Genomic DNA, 18,602 nt, shown 5'->3' on the forward strand with positions numbered 1-18,602 from the left:
AAATAAATATATTTTATATTAATTAAATTCTGAACACCGAGAAGGTTCCAATCGACACGACATAGTATTCGGTACCCGAGGTCAAAACGTGCTACGCAGTAACGAACAACGGCGTCCATTTTAAGCGCGCAAATTCCTTGAGAATTTTGTGACGCAGTAAATTTACAAAATTATTAGCTGGACTATTTTTATAAAATATAGCAGTTGAATTACCATTCAATTAATTATATATACTGATTTATATTTTATCATTTATTGAAAATTATTTAATTATTTATTGGAAACAATTTTAATTACCGAAAATTGATTCATTGAGAAAACTGCGACGCATTTAGTAATTGAACGTCGTGGATAATTTTCTGTAATTATTTTACACCGAGGCGAATTATTAATTATCCAATCGTCATTCTCAAATTACTAGAAAATAATTATTCCACGTGTTATTAATTATTGAGAATTAATTTACTAAATTTCGGAGCAGATAAGACTGATGTACCCGTAGATAAACTTTCGGCAAGTAATTTGTATATTGAGAAATTACTAATTAATTATCTAATTTAATTGCCAATTTCTACTTGGGTTGTCTTATATATTGAAGTCATGTACTGGAAAATTGTCAATAATTTAATATCATTGTTCCGGTAGAAATTGTTATAAAACTATTTATTGTGTGGATTACGTCCGAGTAAAAAATTTAGTTGATTTTATAAAGAATGTTCTTCGAACGAATTTAAATTAATGCGCAGAGTTAAGCTTGTGTTAAATTTGGAATAGTCTAATTTTTGTAAATCCGGAAATAAAAGGAAAGTAGAGTCAGTTGTGTGTGTGAGCGGGATATGTGTGTGGAGACGCGTGGGTAATGTGTGTGTGAGATAGTACCGCTCAAGAGGCACGTTGAGCACGCTTGAGTCCATCTGACTCCGGGGCGGGAAATCTTAGAAGCCGTTGTATAGACGCCAAGTGGGGTACAACGGTAGTAAGTTAGAAGCCGTTGTATAGACGCCAAGTGGGGTACAACGGTAGTAAGTTAGAAGCCGTGTTATAGACGCCAAGTGGGGTACCACGGTAGTAAGATAGAAACTGCGGTATAGACGCTCCATAAGAGGGTACCGTCAGGATTAAGAATTTTGATAGAAGCCGTTGTATAGACGCCAAGTGGGGTACAGCGGCAGTAAGTTAGAAACTGCGGTATAGACGCTCCATAAGAGGGTACCGTCAGGATTAAGAATTTTGATAAAGCGTGAGGGTCCGGTGGACAGCGCGACTTAGTTAGAAACTGCAGTATAGACGCTCCATATGAGGGTACTTTAGGATTAAGAATTTTTGTTAGTTTTAAGAAGTCCTGGTCAGCCGTTAGTTAGGCTGTAGTCTTAAGTTGTTAATTGTAAGTGCAAGTACACAGTTGTTAATTTTGTTGTTGAATAAATACCGGTCATTTTTGTTAAATAAAAATTTATTTCTTTCAGACCACCTTCCTCCACTCTCTCTCCCTGTAGATTATTAAACTCAGCTCTGGTTTCCGGTTCCAGGAACCGAGATACAAAATCCTGGTGGCGCCCTTGTTAATTTAGAATCATTTTGCTAGGTATTGTTTTTTTTCTATTAAATTAATTAAGGGGCCAATGAGCGGAGGAAAAACACCCGTTACACAGGATACCTACGAAGGATAGTCGCTAGCTACTTCACAGATAGAGTCCTGAGATATGACACGAAGAATGGTTCAAAGGAGTATGATGTTACTGGAGGTGTACCGTAGGGTTCTGTTCTCGGTCCACTTCTCTGGAATGTCATGTACAACGGATTGCTGAGACTGAAACTATCAAGAAATGTCAAACTGGTAGCGTACGCGGACGACGTAGCCGTAGTAATCGTCGCCAAGCATCTTGATGAGATAAAACATATGTTCGCTATCACCTTTGAGCGAATTAACCAGTGGATGGACACAGTAAATCTACAACTGGCTAAACAGAAGACCGAGGCTGTACTTATCACTAGCAGAAAAGTGGTGGAAACGATCAATCTAAACGTCGGAGACCAAGAAATCACATCCCAACCATTCATTCGATATCTGGGAGTGATGCTCGATGCCCGACTTAACTTCAAACAACAAGTTGAACACGTGACCGCCAAAGCATCAGCAGTAGTAGCTAACCTAGTACGATTGATGCCCAACATCGGTAGCCCGAAGCAGACAAGGAGGTCATTGCTATCATCAGTAGTTACATCGGTCCTCACATATGGTATATCCATTTGGGCCGACGCACTTGAGATCCAAGAATCATGGAGGAAAGTATGTCCAGTTTACCGACTGAGCGCGCTAAGAGTAGCCAGCGCCTTTCGAACAATATCAGAGAAAGCAGTGTGTGTCATTTCCGGAACTTTGCCGCTCAGAGTCCTAGCTGAGGAAAGACGGAACCTTTACCAACGAAAGAGGACAACCGCACAAAGTGCCGAGGAACTCAGAGCTAAAGAACGGCAGAACAGCATCGCACGATGGCAATCGCAGTGGGACGCCGCGACAACAGGGAGATGGACACACCGTCTCATACCGAAGATCGACGTTTGGCTAAACCGAAGTCATGGCGAGGTCAATTACTATCTGACGCAGTTGTTGTCAGGACATGGATGTTTTCGGACGTATCTTCACCGCTTCAAGCATGATGATTCACCGGAGTGCCCGTCCTGCCCAGGAATCAATGAAGACGCGGAGCACGTTTTCTTTGAGTGCCCACGATTTTACCCACAGCGAGATGAGCTGGAGATGATCCGAAAGAAGAAAATCCAACCAGAGACAATAGTAGAAGCAATGTTGTCATCAAGAGCCTTCTGGAACGCCATCAGCACATTTGCAACAGAAGTCCTCATAGAATTGCGTTCCATCGAAAGAAGAAGAGCAAATGACAACAACTAGAAGAAAGGTAAAAGAACACCTCAGCTACCAGAAGAAAGAGCAGTAGCTAGATCCTCCCCTCACGAAGTAATGCCTAACGGCGGATTCCATGAGGGATTAGGAGAAAGAGGAAAAGGGGTTTAGGGTTTAGTGGGTAGGGGCGCTAGCGTCGAGTTTTAGTATGACACTGCGTCGAGTCGCCACATATTCAGGCCAAACAACTATGCCTAGAATCCGTAAAAAGGATTTCCCCCCCTTCTTAAAATAAAAAAAAAAAAAAACACACATACATACGTACATACATACATACAGACATAGTGACACCCTCGTGGAAATAGTCAGGGAAGCTTCCTAGGACCTCAAAACGTCGAAATCTGATGAAAACTCGATTTTTGAAAATTTTCAATTTTCTTAGCGGGAAGTTAATAATTTGCAGATTCTCTATCAAGCATTGTTAATTAGGTTAATTCAACAATTCAAATATAATTTTTTAAACATAACGAATTTTCTCCCAAGTCCGTCCAATTAACAATAATAATAATAACAATAATAATAACAATAATAATAATAATAATAATAATAATAATAATAATAATAATAATAATAAGCGGTGCTTGCTACGTGGCCTCCAAGCGGCGCATCGCGGGAAACGCAGACCATAACACCAGGTCTGTAGGCGAACGACGTAGCCGATGCAGTGGGCCAACTACCCACTGCATTGAAATACTGAGTTACAACAAGACGTAATCTCAGAAGTGCTCTCCACAACCGGTCCTTTTCGGATGAGGACCATTCATCAGGTGGGAGGAGCACGCCGGACCCGATGAACGATGACGACCCTGGCGCTTTAAGGACTTACTTTAAGTGGACGGAGGAACTACGAGTCGACCTCTTGGTGTGCTACCAACGTAGCGAGCCGGGGGTGAGCGGTTATATGGCCCGGATGCACACTCTTTGGAGTGATATGCATCCGGAACTAGAACATTTTACGCCTAAACACCTGCGTAATTATGCCGCTTATCTTCGGCGTAATAGAAGATCGCTTGTGCCGGATAGAAGGCAGTCTAATAGACTTTCCTTTCCGGCGCAATTACACCAAGAGCGACGCCGTTCCTTCTTGGATGACAACAATCCCTTTATAGGACGGCAAGTAAGTATATCTAAAAAGATAACTTACTCCCAACAACAGCTAGAAGCGGTAAATGAAGATCTCCGTGCAAACATCCTGGAGAATTCCACCCTGCTCACTGTGAGCCAGGTTGTGTATGATGCAGCAGTTTCGGCTTTTCCGAGAGAGAGACATTGTCTCTCGATCGAGGCAAGGTTGAGACAGCGCATCTCACAACTTGGACTCAAAATTGACAGATCCCGGAAACAGGTCTCCCGCATTCAGTGTGTGATTGAGTTTGAAACAACTCAAAGAGCATACACGCCCCGAATTCGGCGCATTGCTGCTGAATTTCGGTGGCGTCATCACACACTGAATAAGAGTACTCTTCTTGTCATCAAGGAAGAGTCTGTCAATAAATTGCGGGCTTTAGTGACTGCAAAAAAGTCACTAGAGAAAAGGCTGAAGCGGTTGGTCGACAACTCGTTGTTTCGATCCAGCCCTTCACGGTTTCTGACACCAAAGACCGATGTTACCGGGAATTATCCAACACCTGAGCGGGTGGAAGCTTTTTGGACTGAGTTGTATGGAGATCAACCAAACGTGAACGCCAATACTCCAGCTCTGCACGACTTTAAAGCATTCTGTCGGGAACACCGTAGACAGAATGCTGATGAAGAGAGCCCTGCAGTCAGTGTGAATGAAGTTCGTTCAGCTCTAAATGGCAGCAAAAATTGGGCTGCCCCGGACCAGATGGCATAAATGTCTTTTGGTGGAAGAAGTTTACTTCTACCCACCTCCATCTGGCCCGTATATTTACATCGTACATTAGAGCTGACGAACCGATTCCAGACTGGCTCGTGGAAGGGCGAACCGTACTGATACCAAAAAAAAGGTGACTTGTCTGACCCAAAGAATTACAGGCCTATCACCTGCTTGAATGCGGTTTATAAAATTTTTACAAAAATTTTAAACAACCGTATTTTGCATGAGATAGAACCTGTATGGCAACAGATATATGAACAGCGTGGCAGCAAAAGAGGCCTGTCAGGTTGCAAAGAGAACTTGATAGTTGATCGATGTGTCACACAAGATGCGATCTACTATCAACGCAACCTGTCAATGGCCTGGATCGACTATCGCAAGGCATTTGACTCAACTTCTCATGAGTTGATTTTATATCTCCTCAAATGCCTGGGGGTCAATCCTGAAATAGTGGAATGCATTCGGCGTACAATGCAGCTCTGGCGAACGCGTTTTCACATTGGAAGTGGAAACGCATTGCACACAACCGGAGTTGTAGAGTACAAACGAGGGGTCTTCCAAGGTGATTCCTTGAGCCCTCTGCTGTTTTGCATCTCACTGCTGCCTATATCTGTTGCTCTCCGTAAAACTCGTGGGTACTCTGTGGGGCCTCCGGGTGATCGAAAATACTCGATTACCCATCTGCTTTATATGGATGACCTGAAGCTGTATAGTGCTGATGAAGATCATCTACAGGCGGCCCTTAACATCGTAGCAGAGTACACTCGGGATGCCGGAATGTCTTTTGGGTTGGACAAGTGTGCGGTCGTACATCTGGCGAGGGGTAAGTGCTCTGTTACGGGTGATGATGTCGAGTTGGTAGATGAGAGCGTTTTGAGACAATTAGACGCCGGAGAGTTGTATAGATATCTAGGAATGGAAGAGCACCGCATGCATGCGGTCTCCGAAGTCCAAGCAACTCTCCGTAGCGAGTATGTTAGGAGACTCCGGAAAATTTGGTCCTCCGAACTTTCCGGCAAAAATAAAGTCTCCGCTACTAACACGCTCGCTGTCCCAGTCTTACTATACTCTTTCGGTGTCTTAAAATGGGCCCGAAAGGATTTGCGAGATCTCGACATCAGAACCCGTAAGACTATCAACATGAACCGGAGCATGCACCCCAATTCATCAGTCGCCAGATTATACCTCTCCCGGTCGATCGGAGGGAGAGGTTTGCAGAGCTTAGAGCGGCTTCACGATCGTTTAGTCCTGGGTTTAACACACGAAGTTGTCAATTTCACTGCAGATGAGGATGACTTTCTTATGCAAATTGTTCATAAACATGAGAATGCGCATAAGGGGTCGTTCTTATATAAGGCAGCAATATATGCGGCAAGAACCCTTGGTCTTGGAGAAATAAACGCTCTTATAGAACTCCGAAAGGAGGAATTCAAGAGCGCCATCAGGAACGCCTAGGAAAAACTACTCCTAGGCAAACTGATGGACAAGTCTATGCACAGCGTGTTCTTCAAACACGTGCGTGATCATGGCTTGTCCACTCAGCTGACGTTTTCCTTCTTAAAGTCAGCTGGCCTGATGTCCGAGACTGAAGGGTTCATAGTTGCTTGCCAAGATGGTGTCATTAACACTCTAGAGTACCGTAGCAAGGTGCTCCAGGTGCAGCTCCCGGACACGACCTGCAGGGCGTGTAAACAACATCCGGAGACGCTTATGCACATTTTGTCAGCATGTCCTGTGCTGGCGAGAGGTGCATACATCCAGCGTCACAATGCTGCCCTGAGAGTACTGTACTACTATCTTCGTCACCGCTACGGTATTGACGTGACACCGGTGCTGCCTTATCTGCCAGGAGATATTCCCCAGGTTGTTGAGAATGACAGTTGCAAAATTTATTGGAACATGCCGTTTGCAACAACTCGGCGGATAGATCACAACAAACCTGATATTGTGCTCTTCGACAAGGCTACTCGTGACATTTATGTCATTGAGTTCTCGGCCCCGGCTGAATACAACATCTCAGCCAAAAAAGAGCACAAAAGACAGATATATCAGGATCTCCTGTTTGAAATTGGCAAACTTTACCCAGGTTACCGTGTCAAGCTCGTCGTCCTGATTGTTGGCGTCCTCGGAGGGATGAAACAGTCTTTTGTATCCTCACTTGCCAGAGTTCCAGCTTGCTCATCAAAAGCCGAATTCTTGGCGGTCAGGATGCAGAAGGCTGTCATACTAGGTTCCCTCCGTCTACTTAGGAAAATGACTTTGGCCTGCTGTGATCACTAACCGCCTTGTTGTGCGGAGTGGTCCAGCAGTAATGGATGGAGCTCAGGCTGGGCCCTCGGAGAGTCGGACTTCGGGGACAACCCCCCTGAGCATTTAATAACATTAATAATAATAATAATAACAATAACAATAATAACAATAATAATAATAATAATAATAATAATAATATTTAAATGTGCATAGAAATACCATTCATTCAAATTGAATGATAACTTAATTTTAAATTCTAGCATTTGAATTACAAATCAAATTTTTAATTTAAAATTCCAACTATTGAATGACCCTGAAATTAGAAAACACTTGACAATTTTTTGATTTTTTCTTAAATTAAGAAATAAAATAAGTCTAGAAAGTTATTTTCATAACATTGCATTTATAATTTTTTAGAGCCTTTAAAGATGGAATTTTTGAAAAAAATTTTATATCTATAATTTATTTGCTAGTAAAAATTATCACATATCTCTCAGTTTAAATATCATAGCTATTGATAGAAAAGTAATTTTTTAATTTTAATCTCATTATAAAAACTATGAAAACGAAGAATTTAATTTTCGATTTTTAGCCGAAAATTATTGAATTAATAGAATTCCTGACCTGAACAACGAAATTGTTAACAGCCGAGACCAGTGATTGCAGTTTCAATCGGCTTAGCGAAACGAATGGAAATTTTGAAAAAACGTTTTTAGAGATAATAGATAATTTAATAAACTATTTCACCACAAAGCGTTTTTTTCAAAAATTTCATTCGTTTCGTGAAACCAATCGAAACTGCAATTGCTCTGCTGTTGGCAGTGCGACAGAGATAGTTCCGCTGAACTCTGTGAGAGCAAAGCGAGAAAAAGATGGTCTCGCCTGTTAAGACAATTTATTTTAATTTAAAAATGGTGCTACCGCAGAGATAGCAGTATACTAAGGGTGCGTTCCACTAAGCGTTCACAACGCTCACGCTCACGACCGCTGATTTCCCCATTCCACTTAATTGTGAATGTTACTGTCGTTAACTCAAGTGGAATGGATTATGGAGCGTTTCGGGCGTTCATGTAAATATTACAAATGGCAAGTTTGAAAATAGTAGAAGTTTAAGGAGGTTAGGTAATCCTAAACAATAAGTTTTAATATTTGTGACTTAAATTTATTTATGTTAAAAGTGAAGAATAATTGAATATTTTATAAATAATTTTGGTGAAGTTGAAAATTGTTTATTGGTTTTATAAAATATTCAAGTAAATGTAAAATTTATGAAAATATTGAGTAATTTGTACTAATATCGTAAAACTGCCATGTCTTTCTATTATTTCCTGACTTATTGTTATGATCCTTAGTAGATTTATATGTTTTTTTTAGGCTTTGTATTTTAGAATGACATTGCGGTCCCGTCACATCGTATCCTTTTTTTTTTTTCATATCTTGGGATATTTTATTCCATACTTGTTTTTGAGAAATTTTTCCACTGTTCAGAGTTCTTTCCATAGACCTATATAATTCCAATATTAATAATACGCAGGGTGAGTTCCACCTGTATACTGAAGTTTCTCCTGTGCAAAAAAAAATAAATATAATTAAAATTCTCGCATAATATATATGAAATAAAATGATAATAGAATTTCAGATATTCATTAAACCTTCAAATTCTGGAGTTTCAGAGTTGAGATCGGTTGGATTATCACTATCAAGTCGTTCTTCTCCAATAAAACTCTCTGAAGTCTCTTCATCGTATAATTCACTAGATTCTTGATCAACTTCAACAGATGCGGAAGCTTCAGAATTTTGATTAATAATTTTTCTTAACAGCTCAGTTGCAAAAAATACATCTACAAATAAAATAAATTTACCAAATATATATATATATACATATTATTAATGATAATAAATATCTGAATGACTGAAATGCCGCAAACAGGGAAGATTACTCCTGTCGATAAAACACCTGAGGAAACTGTTGCATTTCCAGAACATTGGGAGACTAAGAGTCTAGATGAAAAGCTGACTTCCTTCATGGAAGTTTTTTTGAAATCTACTGGTTCAATGACTCAGAAGATTGATAATCTTAGTACTCGACTCGACATATTACAAGGTAATGTTGCAGTAAATACAGTAAGCATTAAAGAATTAAATGAAGATTTTACTGCATTTAAAAACACAACGCGGGAAAACACGAAATCTATAAATGCTGAATTAACAAAGTTAAAAAATGCAGTGAGTGTTGGATCCCATGCTACATCACCTTCAGCATCTGAACTGGTTGTCTCGGGTATTCCAGAAGTTATTGCTACCAAATTATCACCAGATGAAGTTACGATGTGTGTGTTTGATAGCCTTAAAGTGTCAAATCTAAAGAGTGATATCTTAACAGTGCGTAAATTAGAGAAAAAACGACAACAAAACAACAGTGGAAATAAACAAAAAGCTACTTATACCCACTCGTATATTCTTAAATTAAAATCACCCCAAGTATGTGATCATATTTTGAGTGAAAAAAGAAAAACAAAGAATCTACGGATTGAAGATGTATTTGAAATCCATGTCAGCAGTTCAATGAAAGGTTTTATTTATATAAATGAGTTTCTAAACCCAGATACTTATAAACTTTTACTAAAAACGAAAACTAGAATTAAAGAACTGAATTATAAGTTTGTATGGACACGTCATGGTATTATTTATGCAAGAAAGGATAAAAGCTCTGAAAAAATTACTGTAAACACTGATTTTGATTTAGATAGATTAATTTAACGTACAGTAGATTTAACTAAGATAATTAATACTAATATATTGTCAATTTTAAGTTTAAATATAAATAGTTTGGTAGGTCATGTATCGCAATTATTAGATCTAGTCTCAGATGTTAAGCCACATATTATTGTATTAGTTGAAACATGGCTAAAACCAAATATTGATAACAGCATTTTTGGAATCGATGGATATGAAGTTTTCAGGAGAGATCGTAACTTAATACACAAAGATTCTGGCCGTTTTATGCAGGGAGGTGGAGTAGCATGTCTTATACACAAATCACTTAAAGCGAAAGTCCTGCACATATCCGCCTCAGACGATATTAATACACCAGAATTTATAATACTAGACGTTATCTTACAAACTGGCTCACATCTTCTACTCTCTTGTGTATATCGAAGACCAAATGGTCATACTCTTTTTAATTTTATCAATATCTACTCTAAACTATCTCCTAATTTCAAAAACTCAGTAATTGCAGGTGACTTAAATTGTAATTTATTAGATTCAAATTGGAGTTCAAATCACTTAAAAACATTTATTAATGAATCAGCTCTTTTCTGTGTACCTTTTGAAACCACCCATCATACGAATTATTGCGACTCCTGGTTAGATGTAATATTACTCGATAATAAATCCAAGCTAGGTAAATTCTTTAAATCGGATGCCCCATTCATTGCAGGTCATGATTACCTATACTGTGAATATCTCTTAACCTCTCCGCGACCCGCAGAAAAAACTATAACTTATCGCAACTTCAAAAACTGTGACCATACTGCACTCTCAACTACTTTAATGAATGTATTGTCTATTAGTGACGATGCTGTTAGAAATTCTGACCCAAATGAGCTACTTGACTATTTTCTAAAACATGTTATTGAAACGCTTGATATTTATGCACCCCTAGTTACAAGAAAAATAATGAGAAGCTCAAATACTTGGGTTACAACTGAACTGAAAAATAATTGTAGAGAGCGCGATGCATTATATAAACGGGCAAAAAGGACTGGTGATCAAAATTTATTAAAGCTATATAAGTTAAAGAGAAAGCAGCTAAAAATCAAATTAAATACAGCTCGAGAAAATTATTTAAAATATGAACTTACTAATCTACCATGTGGTCAATCTATCTGGAGTAAATTAAAGCGTCTAGGGTTATTAAAATCAAACCCATCCTCACCGCTACATTATTTTGATCCACCTGTTCTAAACGAGTTCTATGCTGATATAGTAAGAAAACATGCCCCCTGTGATTCACTATTCCTAAATTCACTGGCACAGCATTATTCTAGCAAAGTAAACTGCATATTTAACTGGAGTCAGATTGACATTGTTGATGTTACAAAAGCTTTACAGCTAACATTGCAAAAATCAAAAGGTAGGAGTCCTGATGGATTGAGTTTAGGGTGGTTGAAAGATTATTTACCGCAAATAACCTTATTTCTTACGTCTTTATTTAATAGATCCTTAGTTACAGGTATCTTTCCCGATATGTGGAAAATGGTCTTTATAATTCCACTAAACAAAACTACGCCACCTAAATCGCCATCAGATACTCGACCAATTGCAAATTTATCACATCTTAGTAAAGTATTTGAAAGAATTGTAGCAAATCAATTGGTAGCATATCTAGAAGACAATAACCTATTAGATAAATATCAATCTGGCTTCAGAAAGCATCACAGTACTCAGACAGCTCTCTTAAAGTTAACCGACGACATACGAATGGCTATGGACAAAGGGAACTTGACCATGTTAGTTGCTTTTGATCTTAGCAAAGCATTCGATTATGTCGATCCTAAAGTCATCCTGATTGCGATGGTGGAACTGGGTTTTTCTATGGATACCATAACGTGGTTTTACTCCTATCTCTCGAAACGATCACAATCGATTGTAGATGACTGTAGTGTACCAGTTGAGTTTCTGGAAATATCGTCTGGAGTGCCGCAAGGATCTGTGTTGGGACCTATCTTATTTCTTATTGTCATAAATCTAGTAGTAAAAAAGATAAAGCATTGTCATTACGGCTTATTTGCCGATGACAAATATATTTATCGCCAGTTCACTCCCTCCACATTGGATGAAACGGTCAGACTAGTTACTATTGATGCACAAGAAATTGCAAATTGGGCAAAAGAGCATGGCCTAAAGTTAAATTTAAATAAAACGGTTGCAATAATACTAGGTTCTACTGGTAAACTGAGGTTATTAAATACCGCTTCTCTTCCGCCTATTGTTATTGATGGCATCGCATTACCTTATGTAACTACTATTAAATGTTTGGGTCTCACTGTTAGTAATAATCTGTCCTGGAAAAGTCATGTCTCAAATACTATAAAGAAAGTAAATTCGGCGCTTTATAGCCTTAAAGTTAGGAAAAATATTTTTACTCAAGATGTTCGTAAATTATTAGTATCAACTACTGTATTACCTATTATTGACTATTGTTCTGCTGTCTTAGTTGACTCTACTGCAGACAATGATTTAAAATTACAACGAGCAGTAAATAGCACAATTCGTTTTATTTTCAACTTAAGACGTGATGATCATATTACGCCCTATCGGCGTAAACTAAACTGGCTATCAATAAAATCAAGACGAACTTACTTTCTAGCAACCTATTTCTATAAATTATTACGAGTTGAAAAACCAAGCTATTTAAGAGAATTATTCGTAGAAGATGTATTTCGACGTTCCCAGAGACTTGCAAATAAAACAAATAATGTAAACTTTGTGATACCACCTTTTACTTCGTCCTACTATGAAAATTCATTCGTTGTAACCATTATACGTCTCTGGCAAAATCTGCCGTTAAATATTATAAATTCATGTAGCCTTGAAGTTTTCAAATCAACTTTATTCGATTACTTGTTAGAATCCGATTTTGATTAACTTTTAAGATGATGAGTCTCTTTTACTAGTTAACTTATCTTAAACACATCGAAATTGCTATGATCAGTTTACAAGCAAGCATATACATACAAAAAACTTTCTTTATATATGAGTTTCTTAGTTAAATCTATTAAAACTCGATCTATTATAATTCGATTATAAATTGTCTTATAAAAATTTCATTGTTATAAATTCTTAAGAAATCTGTCAAACCATAGTTATTATTATTATTATCAAATATAGATATAGTACTCACAGTGCATTATTATGTTACCACAATGTATCAACTATTTTTATAAAAAATCATTGTAGTATTAAAGCTTGCCATATGGCAATTAGCCTTGGCATAATAAATAAATAAATAAATAAATAAATAAATATCGTTTACTTATTGAGTTAGGTTATGCTATCCATTATTCAGGAAAAATGTATAAATAGCTGTTGAATATAAACTAAAATCAATTGTATTAAACTTATATTGCATAATTATATTTACCTCTTTCTGCACGAGCAGCTTCAGCTTCAGAAACGATAGCTTCTACTACAATTTCTCTTTCAGAATCATATAATGTTATTTTTCTTGTCGCCATCTTTAAGCTTTGAATATCATATTTCAAAAACAATTTCAAAAATTGCGCCGAATTATTCTCAATGTTCACTTTGACCCACCTCTTTAGATGGGTCGTTGTGAGCCTTGCGTGGGCATTAGTCATGACGTCATGAGTGACGTTTTTGCCGTGACCACAACGACCGCGGTCGGTATGTGGAATGGCTAAAGGAGAATTTTGATCGCCGTGAGTGCTTAGTGGAATGCACCCTAAAGTGCGTTCCGTTTTAAACAGTTATCAGTTGTTGTGAATCCGAAAGCATTGATCACAACGCTCTCTATATATTAATATAGAATTACATATAAAAAAGATGGCTGCAATAAATGACAGCGGGAAAAACCCAGAAAGATTTAAAATATATGTATTTTATTTGTAATAGTATCGGTAAGAAAAATAAGAATCTTTAAAAAATTATATACCTTTCTATTTTAAATTCTATTGTTAAGTATGGGAAATTTTCTATCATAAATTTTAGGGTATAGACGAATTTATAATTACCGGAAATTCTCAAGGAAAAACTTATAAAATCTTTTAGTACTGTCCAGTTAGTTTAGACATGCTAAGAAAAAATTTCTTTGTTAAAATAAACCTACGTTAATTGTAATGGTCACTTAGGATAAGATGCCGAACGTTTTGGAAATACTCTTTACAATGCTGGGAAAACCCGGAGATCTTTATTTATTACTATTTTTATTATCATAATCCCCTAAGTAACTTATTTTCCAAAACGTTCGCTTAAAAACGGGATTGCTCGAGTACTCAAGACTAGGTCATAAAAACCAAGCATCCATGCGGGTTGCATATAGTCTGAGAATGTCGAGTCGAGAAGGGATGCTTGCTGAAGACAGGAGTCGCAGAGGCGCACGCAACTACCCTCACTACCCTCTGGGACTCTCCCACTCCTAAGGTACGAACATCTCAATCAGGGGAGTCGAAAACCAAGGAACAAGAAGACACTTATCAAAAAGCAAGACTATAGTACACTACGCAAATTTTCCTTTTTCGAAATTATTGTCAGTACTTTTTATTTTGTAACCTATTGAATAATAAATAATAGATTTGCGCGCAAGGCAAATCTAAATTAAACTAAAATAATCTGAGCGTTTTAAATTCATTAAATATTTATATAATTTATTTTAAATTATTCAAATTTAAATCTATTCTCCCGCCTTAATCTATTTACTGCGAGTTGAACGCTCTACCGCATTCCAATGCAACGGGCGAATTAAAAGAACTCAATAAATTTACTATAGCCAATTCGGGGCTATACAACACAGTGAAACAGTGGTAGTTTTCCAATTACAGAGCATAATGCGACTCAGTGGCGCACAATGCCGAATTATGCTGAAGCTTAATTGGAACGTGAATTAGTTTTCAAATGCATCAGCAGAGTGCGCTAAGTTCAGTGTTGAAAAAAAAAATATTTATAGAGTTAGCAACCTCATTGATGTATAAATAATGTGGTAAACAATAATAGTTGGTTGAAAACTATTTATGTTTAATTTAAGTAATTTGGATTTTGATTATTTCATTAACATTTTTTTACGTTTTGAGTAATTTTTTTAAATGAGTTCTAAAAAAATTATATACTTTTTAATTGAATCATCTTATCCAGATGATAGTGATGACGATGATTTATTAAGTGCTTCGAGTTTAAATCAATCAATTATTTCATTATCAAGTGATATATTTATTGAAAATATATATGATAATGAAACAGATGAATTATTTGAGCCATTAATGAAGTATCTAATGACAGGTTGTCGAAAGGAAAGAGTAGAAAATTATCTCAATGTAGTAAAAGCTTGGACGGATGCTGAATTTAAAGAAAATTTTCGATTACCGCGAACTACTGCATATCATCTAATAAGTACGTATTTTAAGAATTTATATTTTTGATCTTTAACTATTTATACAGTATAATATATTACTGAAATTTTTTTTTGTAGATGAACTTGAAACATCGACTTTTATTCCCAAGAATACCTTTGGAATGAAACCCATCACCGCTGAAATAAGCTTTTTAATATTTTTGTGGTTTATTGCAAACACTGAACCATTGCGGACTATATCAAATTTATTTGATATTTCAATTTCATCAACATACCGAGTCATTCGTCGTGTCATAACTTGGATTCTAACGAAATTGGATGATGTTATCAAGTGGCCTCAGACTAATCGTGCAGTAATCAATACATGTGAAGGTTTTTTCGCAAAAAAAAATTTATCAAATATCTTAGGAGCAATCGATTGTACACATATAAGGATTGTAAAGCCTTCTGAGGATGCAGTAGATTATTGTAATCGGAAAAAATATTTCTCTATAAATCTTCAAGCAGTAGTTGATTCTAATATGAAGTTCACTAATATTTATTGTGGTGAGCCAGGATCTTTTCATGATGCTCAAGTTTTTCGAAGATCACCTTTATATGAAGAATCTCACAATAATAAAGAAAACGTATTTCCAAATAATACTTTTTTAATTGGAGATTCTGCATATCCATCGCTATCATGGCTTGTTCCACCATTTCGAGATAATGGTCACTTAACTCCTCAACAAAGAGAATTTAATTATTTGCATTCATCTACACGAATGTCAGTTGAAAAAGCTTTTGGACTATTGAAAAGCCGTTTTCGACGAATTAAATTCTTTACTGAATACAGAGATTTATCATTTGTATCCGAGGTTGTTACAGCTGCATGTATTTTGCATAATTATTGCATCGATGTACATGATAATTTTGATAACTATGAAGATAATAATATACATGTAGGGATAAATTTAGAGGAACATAGTTATGAAGAACAATATCAAAATAATAATAATGATAGAGATTGTAGAATGACATTATTCAGAGAATTGTTTCCAGATGCACAAGTTGCATAAGTTCAAAATAGAATATATATCTACGCTTTTCGATACCACTTGTAAATTGAATTGTAAAAATTAGAATGTAAAAATCAATTGAAACGATAAAGAATTGTCATTTATTAAATAAGTTATTTACTGTTTATAACCTAATTAAAAAAATCTCACAAATATGTAGTTATGATAGTACTTAATAAAATACAGAAATGAAAAATAAAGAAAATTTTAAAATATGTTATTTTATTTTTTTTGCAAGTTATTATAAACTTTTAAGTATAACAAAATCTTAATCATAGATCTTATTATAAAATATTTGTTTTGGCATGCTGAAATAAACTTTTTAAGTACAACAAACTCTTAAACACTAACTTTTGGTAGTTTAATCAGACTCTTCGCTGTCAGTACGATTTTTTAACAGTTTTTTTAGAAGCTCACATTTTAATTTTTCTATATTTAACCAGTCTTTGTGCTTCTTTTCATTGAAATTTAGTTTTTCACTCGCAACATCTCTTTTAACTTGCATTTCAGTTTCACGAACATCGATTGCTTTTTTCTTTAACTCCATTTCTTTCTCTTTCATTTTTAAATATTTTGTCATTTTTTCATCTCTTGCCTTCTGGTTTTCTTGAACTTTTTCTAAAATTTCCATACTTTGTGTTCGTTGCTGGTTTCTTGCAGTTTTTTTAACGTCTGCAACCGGAGTTGTTTTCAGTTTTGGAGACTCATCAACTAGTGGTAGATTCTTTTCGCTGGGTGGATCATCTATTTTAAATTTTTTACTCTTAGTAATGTTCTTTGATCCGGTTATGTCATGTTTTCTTTTTTTTTCATCTGTCGTAAATATCGAAGAAGAAAATGTACGTGGACTGGAAACATTTTTTTCTTTATGAAAAATTTCTTCGAATTGCTGCCACTCTTATTGTTGTTGTCGATACACTCCTTATATTTGTTATATAAGCGATTAAATTTCCATTTAACCTGATCTGCTGTTACCTGTACAACCGTAAATTAATGCTTATAATGAAGAATTCTAATCAACACACTATCAATAGCTTAATGCACCTTCAGCATTAATGATATTAAGTATTTTTACCTGTATACATAAATCTTTTAAGCCTTCTGATATTTTTTTCCACACTCTTGATTTCGCGCCAACATCCATAAGCATCTGTACATTTGCTTCGTATAAGCTAAGCATTGCCATCGTGGATTGCTTTGTCCACACAGCATCTGAAATATTAAGAAACACAACAGACAATTATAATTTAATTAAAATTTCAAAATCTAATGTACAGCCTATAAACTATTGTTAAGAATAATTTAAAAATTAATTAAATTCTTACTTTTCTTAGGATTACTCTCTGTTTTTAAATCTGTAGATTGACTTAAGTCTTCATCACTTTCAATATATCTAGCGTAACCTAAAATATACAAAGAAAACTATTAGTTCTAATCAGTTGATAATATTTTTAACTTCTTGCTAAGAAAATTGAACATTTTCAAGCATTGAAAAGTTATTTAAAATATAAAAATCTCTTATCTCTTATCCGAAATATTAAGAAACACAACAAATAATTATAATTTAATTAAAACTTCAAAATCTAATGTCCAGTCTATAAACTATTGTTAAGAAAAATTAAAAAATTAATTAAATTCTTACTTTTCTTAGGATTACTCTCTGTTTTAAAATTGGCAGACTGACTTAAGTCTTCATCACTTTCAATACATCCAGTATCACCTAAAATATACAAATAAAACTCTTAGTTCTAATCAGTTGATAATATATTTAATTTCTTGCTAAGAAAATTGAACATTTTCAAACAATGAAAAGTCATTTAAAATATAGACATTGTTTATTGCGTAACTGTTTGAAAAAATTGTAATCTATTAGTAAAAGCCATTTTATATATTGTAAAACATAAAATTTTATTTCAATAAGTACTATTTGTACCTGATAAAAATGAATTAAGAATTTCAGACTCTTTGTAGTTAAGCACTTGACCTTCATGGTTTTCTTTATTTTTATTCTTGTAATTATAAACAAATAAGATTGTGTCGTCTTCTTCATCTTGATAAATATGTTCTTTTCCACGAAAACATGGATGACTGCCTGCTTCATTGAAAGATTCGATCAAGCCATTGCAATGTTTACAAAAGTATAATCCTGTAAAATAAATTTGTTTACAGATCCGAATTTTAAAACGAAATTGTATTCATATTTTAAATGTGGAATATAAAAAAAAAAAAAGTAATTATTTATACCTTTATCCATAATTTTATTTATGTTTTTTAGCAGTTTGAATTAAGTTTGATTATTTCCAAAATCTACGATGAAACGAAAGCCTTACAAATTTTTCAACAATGAATAATATTACTAACGATAATATAAACAAAATTTCGAACAATGCCAACTTAAATAAAAAACACTTGTCAATTTTCTGTCACTGAGTTGGTATTGAT

At 35.4% G+C, this 18,602-nt stretch overlaps 3 protein-coding genes across 4 annotated transcripts; 1 reads left to right on the top strand and 2 right to left on the bottom strand.

Moving 5' to 3' along the window:
* Positions 1 to 8,226: 8,226 nt before the first annotated feature.
* LOC123260170 lies at positions 8,227 to 13,430 on the bottom strand. Its single transcript, XM_044721165.1, has 3 exons — positions 13,162 to 13,430; positions 8,666 to 8,854; positions 8,227 to 8,578 (listed from the first exon to the last, which is right to left on the bottom strand). Exons 1-3 carry the CDS (start codon positions 13,376 to 13,378, stop codon positions 8,280 to 8,282), a joined length of 705 nt encoding a protein of 234 aa, XP_044577100.1. The 5' UTR covers positions 13,379 to 13,430; the 3' UTR covers positions 8,227 to 8,279.
* A 1,104-nt stretch (positions 13,431 to 14,534) lies between these two features.
* LOC123260161 (putative nuclease HARBI1) lies at positions 14,535 to 16,373 on the top strand. Its single transcript, XM_044721148.1, has 2 exons — positions 14,535 to 15,143; positions 15,223 to 16,373. The coding sequence occupies exons 1-2, from the start codon at positions 14,840 to 14,842 to the stop codon at positions 16,158 to 16,160; spliced, it is 1,242 nt and encodes a 413-aa protein (XP_044577083.1). The 5' UTR covers positions 14,535 to 14,839; the 3' UTR covers positions 16,161 to 16,373.
* A 512-nt stretch (positions 16,374 to 16,885) lies between these two features.
* On the bottom strand, positions 16,886 to 18,602 carry LOC123260171. 2 transcript variants are annotated; one of them, XM_044721166.1, is made up of 6 exons: positions 18,405 to 18,602; positions 18,094 to 18,306; positions 17,803 to 17,880; positions 17,486 to 17,563; positions 17,236 to 17,372; positions 16,886 to 17,135 (listed from the first exon to the last, which is right to left on the bottom strand). In XM_044721166.1, exons 1-6 carry the CDS (start codon positions 18,412 to 18,414, stop codon positions 16,947 to 16,949), a joined length of 705 nt encoding a protein of 234 aa, XP_044577101.1. In that variant the 5' UTR covers positions 18,415 to 18,602; the 3' UTR covers positions 16,886 to 16,946. The 2 variants fall into 2 exon arrangements, with proteins under 2 accessions (XP_044577101.1, XP_044577102.1); XM_044721167.1 differs by lacking the exon at positions 17,486 to 17,563.

Source organism: Cotesia glomerata, linkage group LG2 (genome assembly GCF_020080835.1).
Source record: "Cotesia glomerata isolate CgM1 linkage group LG2, MPM_Cglom_v2.3, whole genome shotgun sequence".
In the NCBI taxonomy this organism is placed as follows: Eukaryota; Metazoa; Arthropoda; class Insecta; order Hymenoptera; family Braconidae; genus Cotesia; species Cotesia glomerata.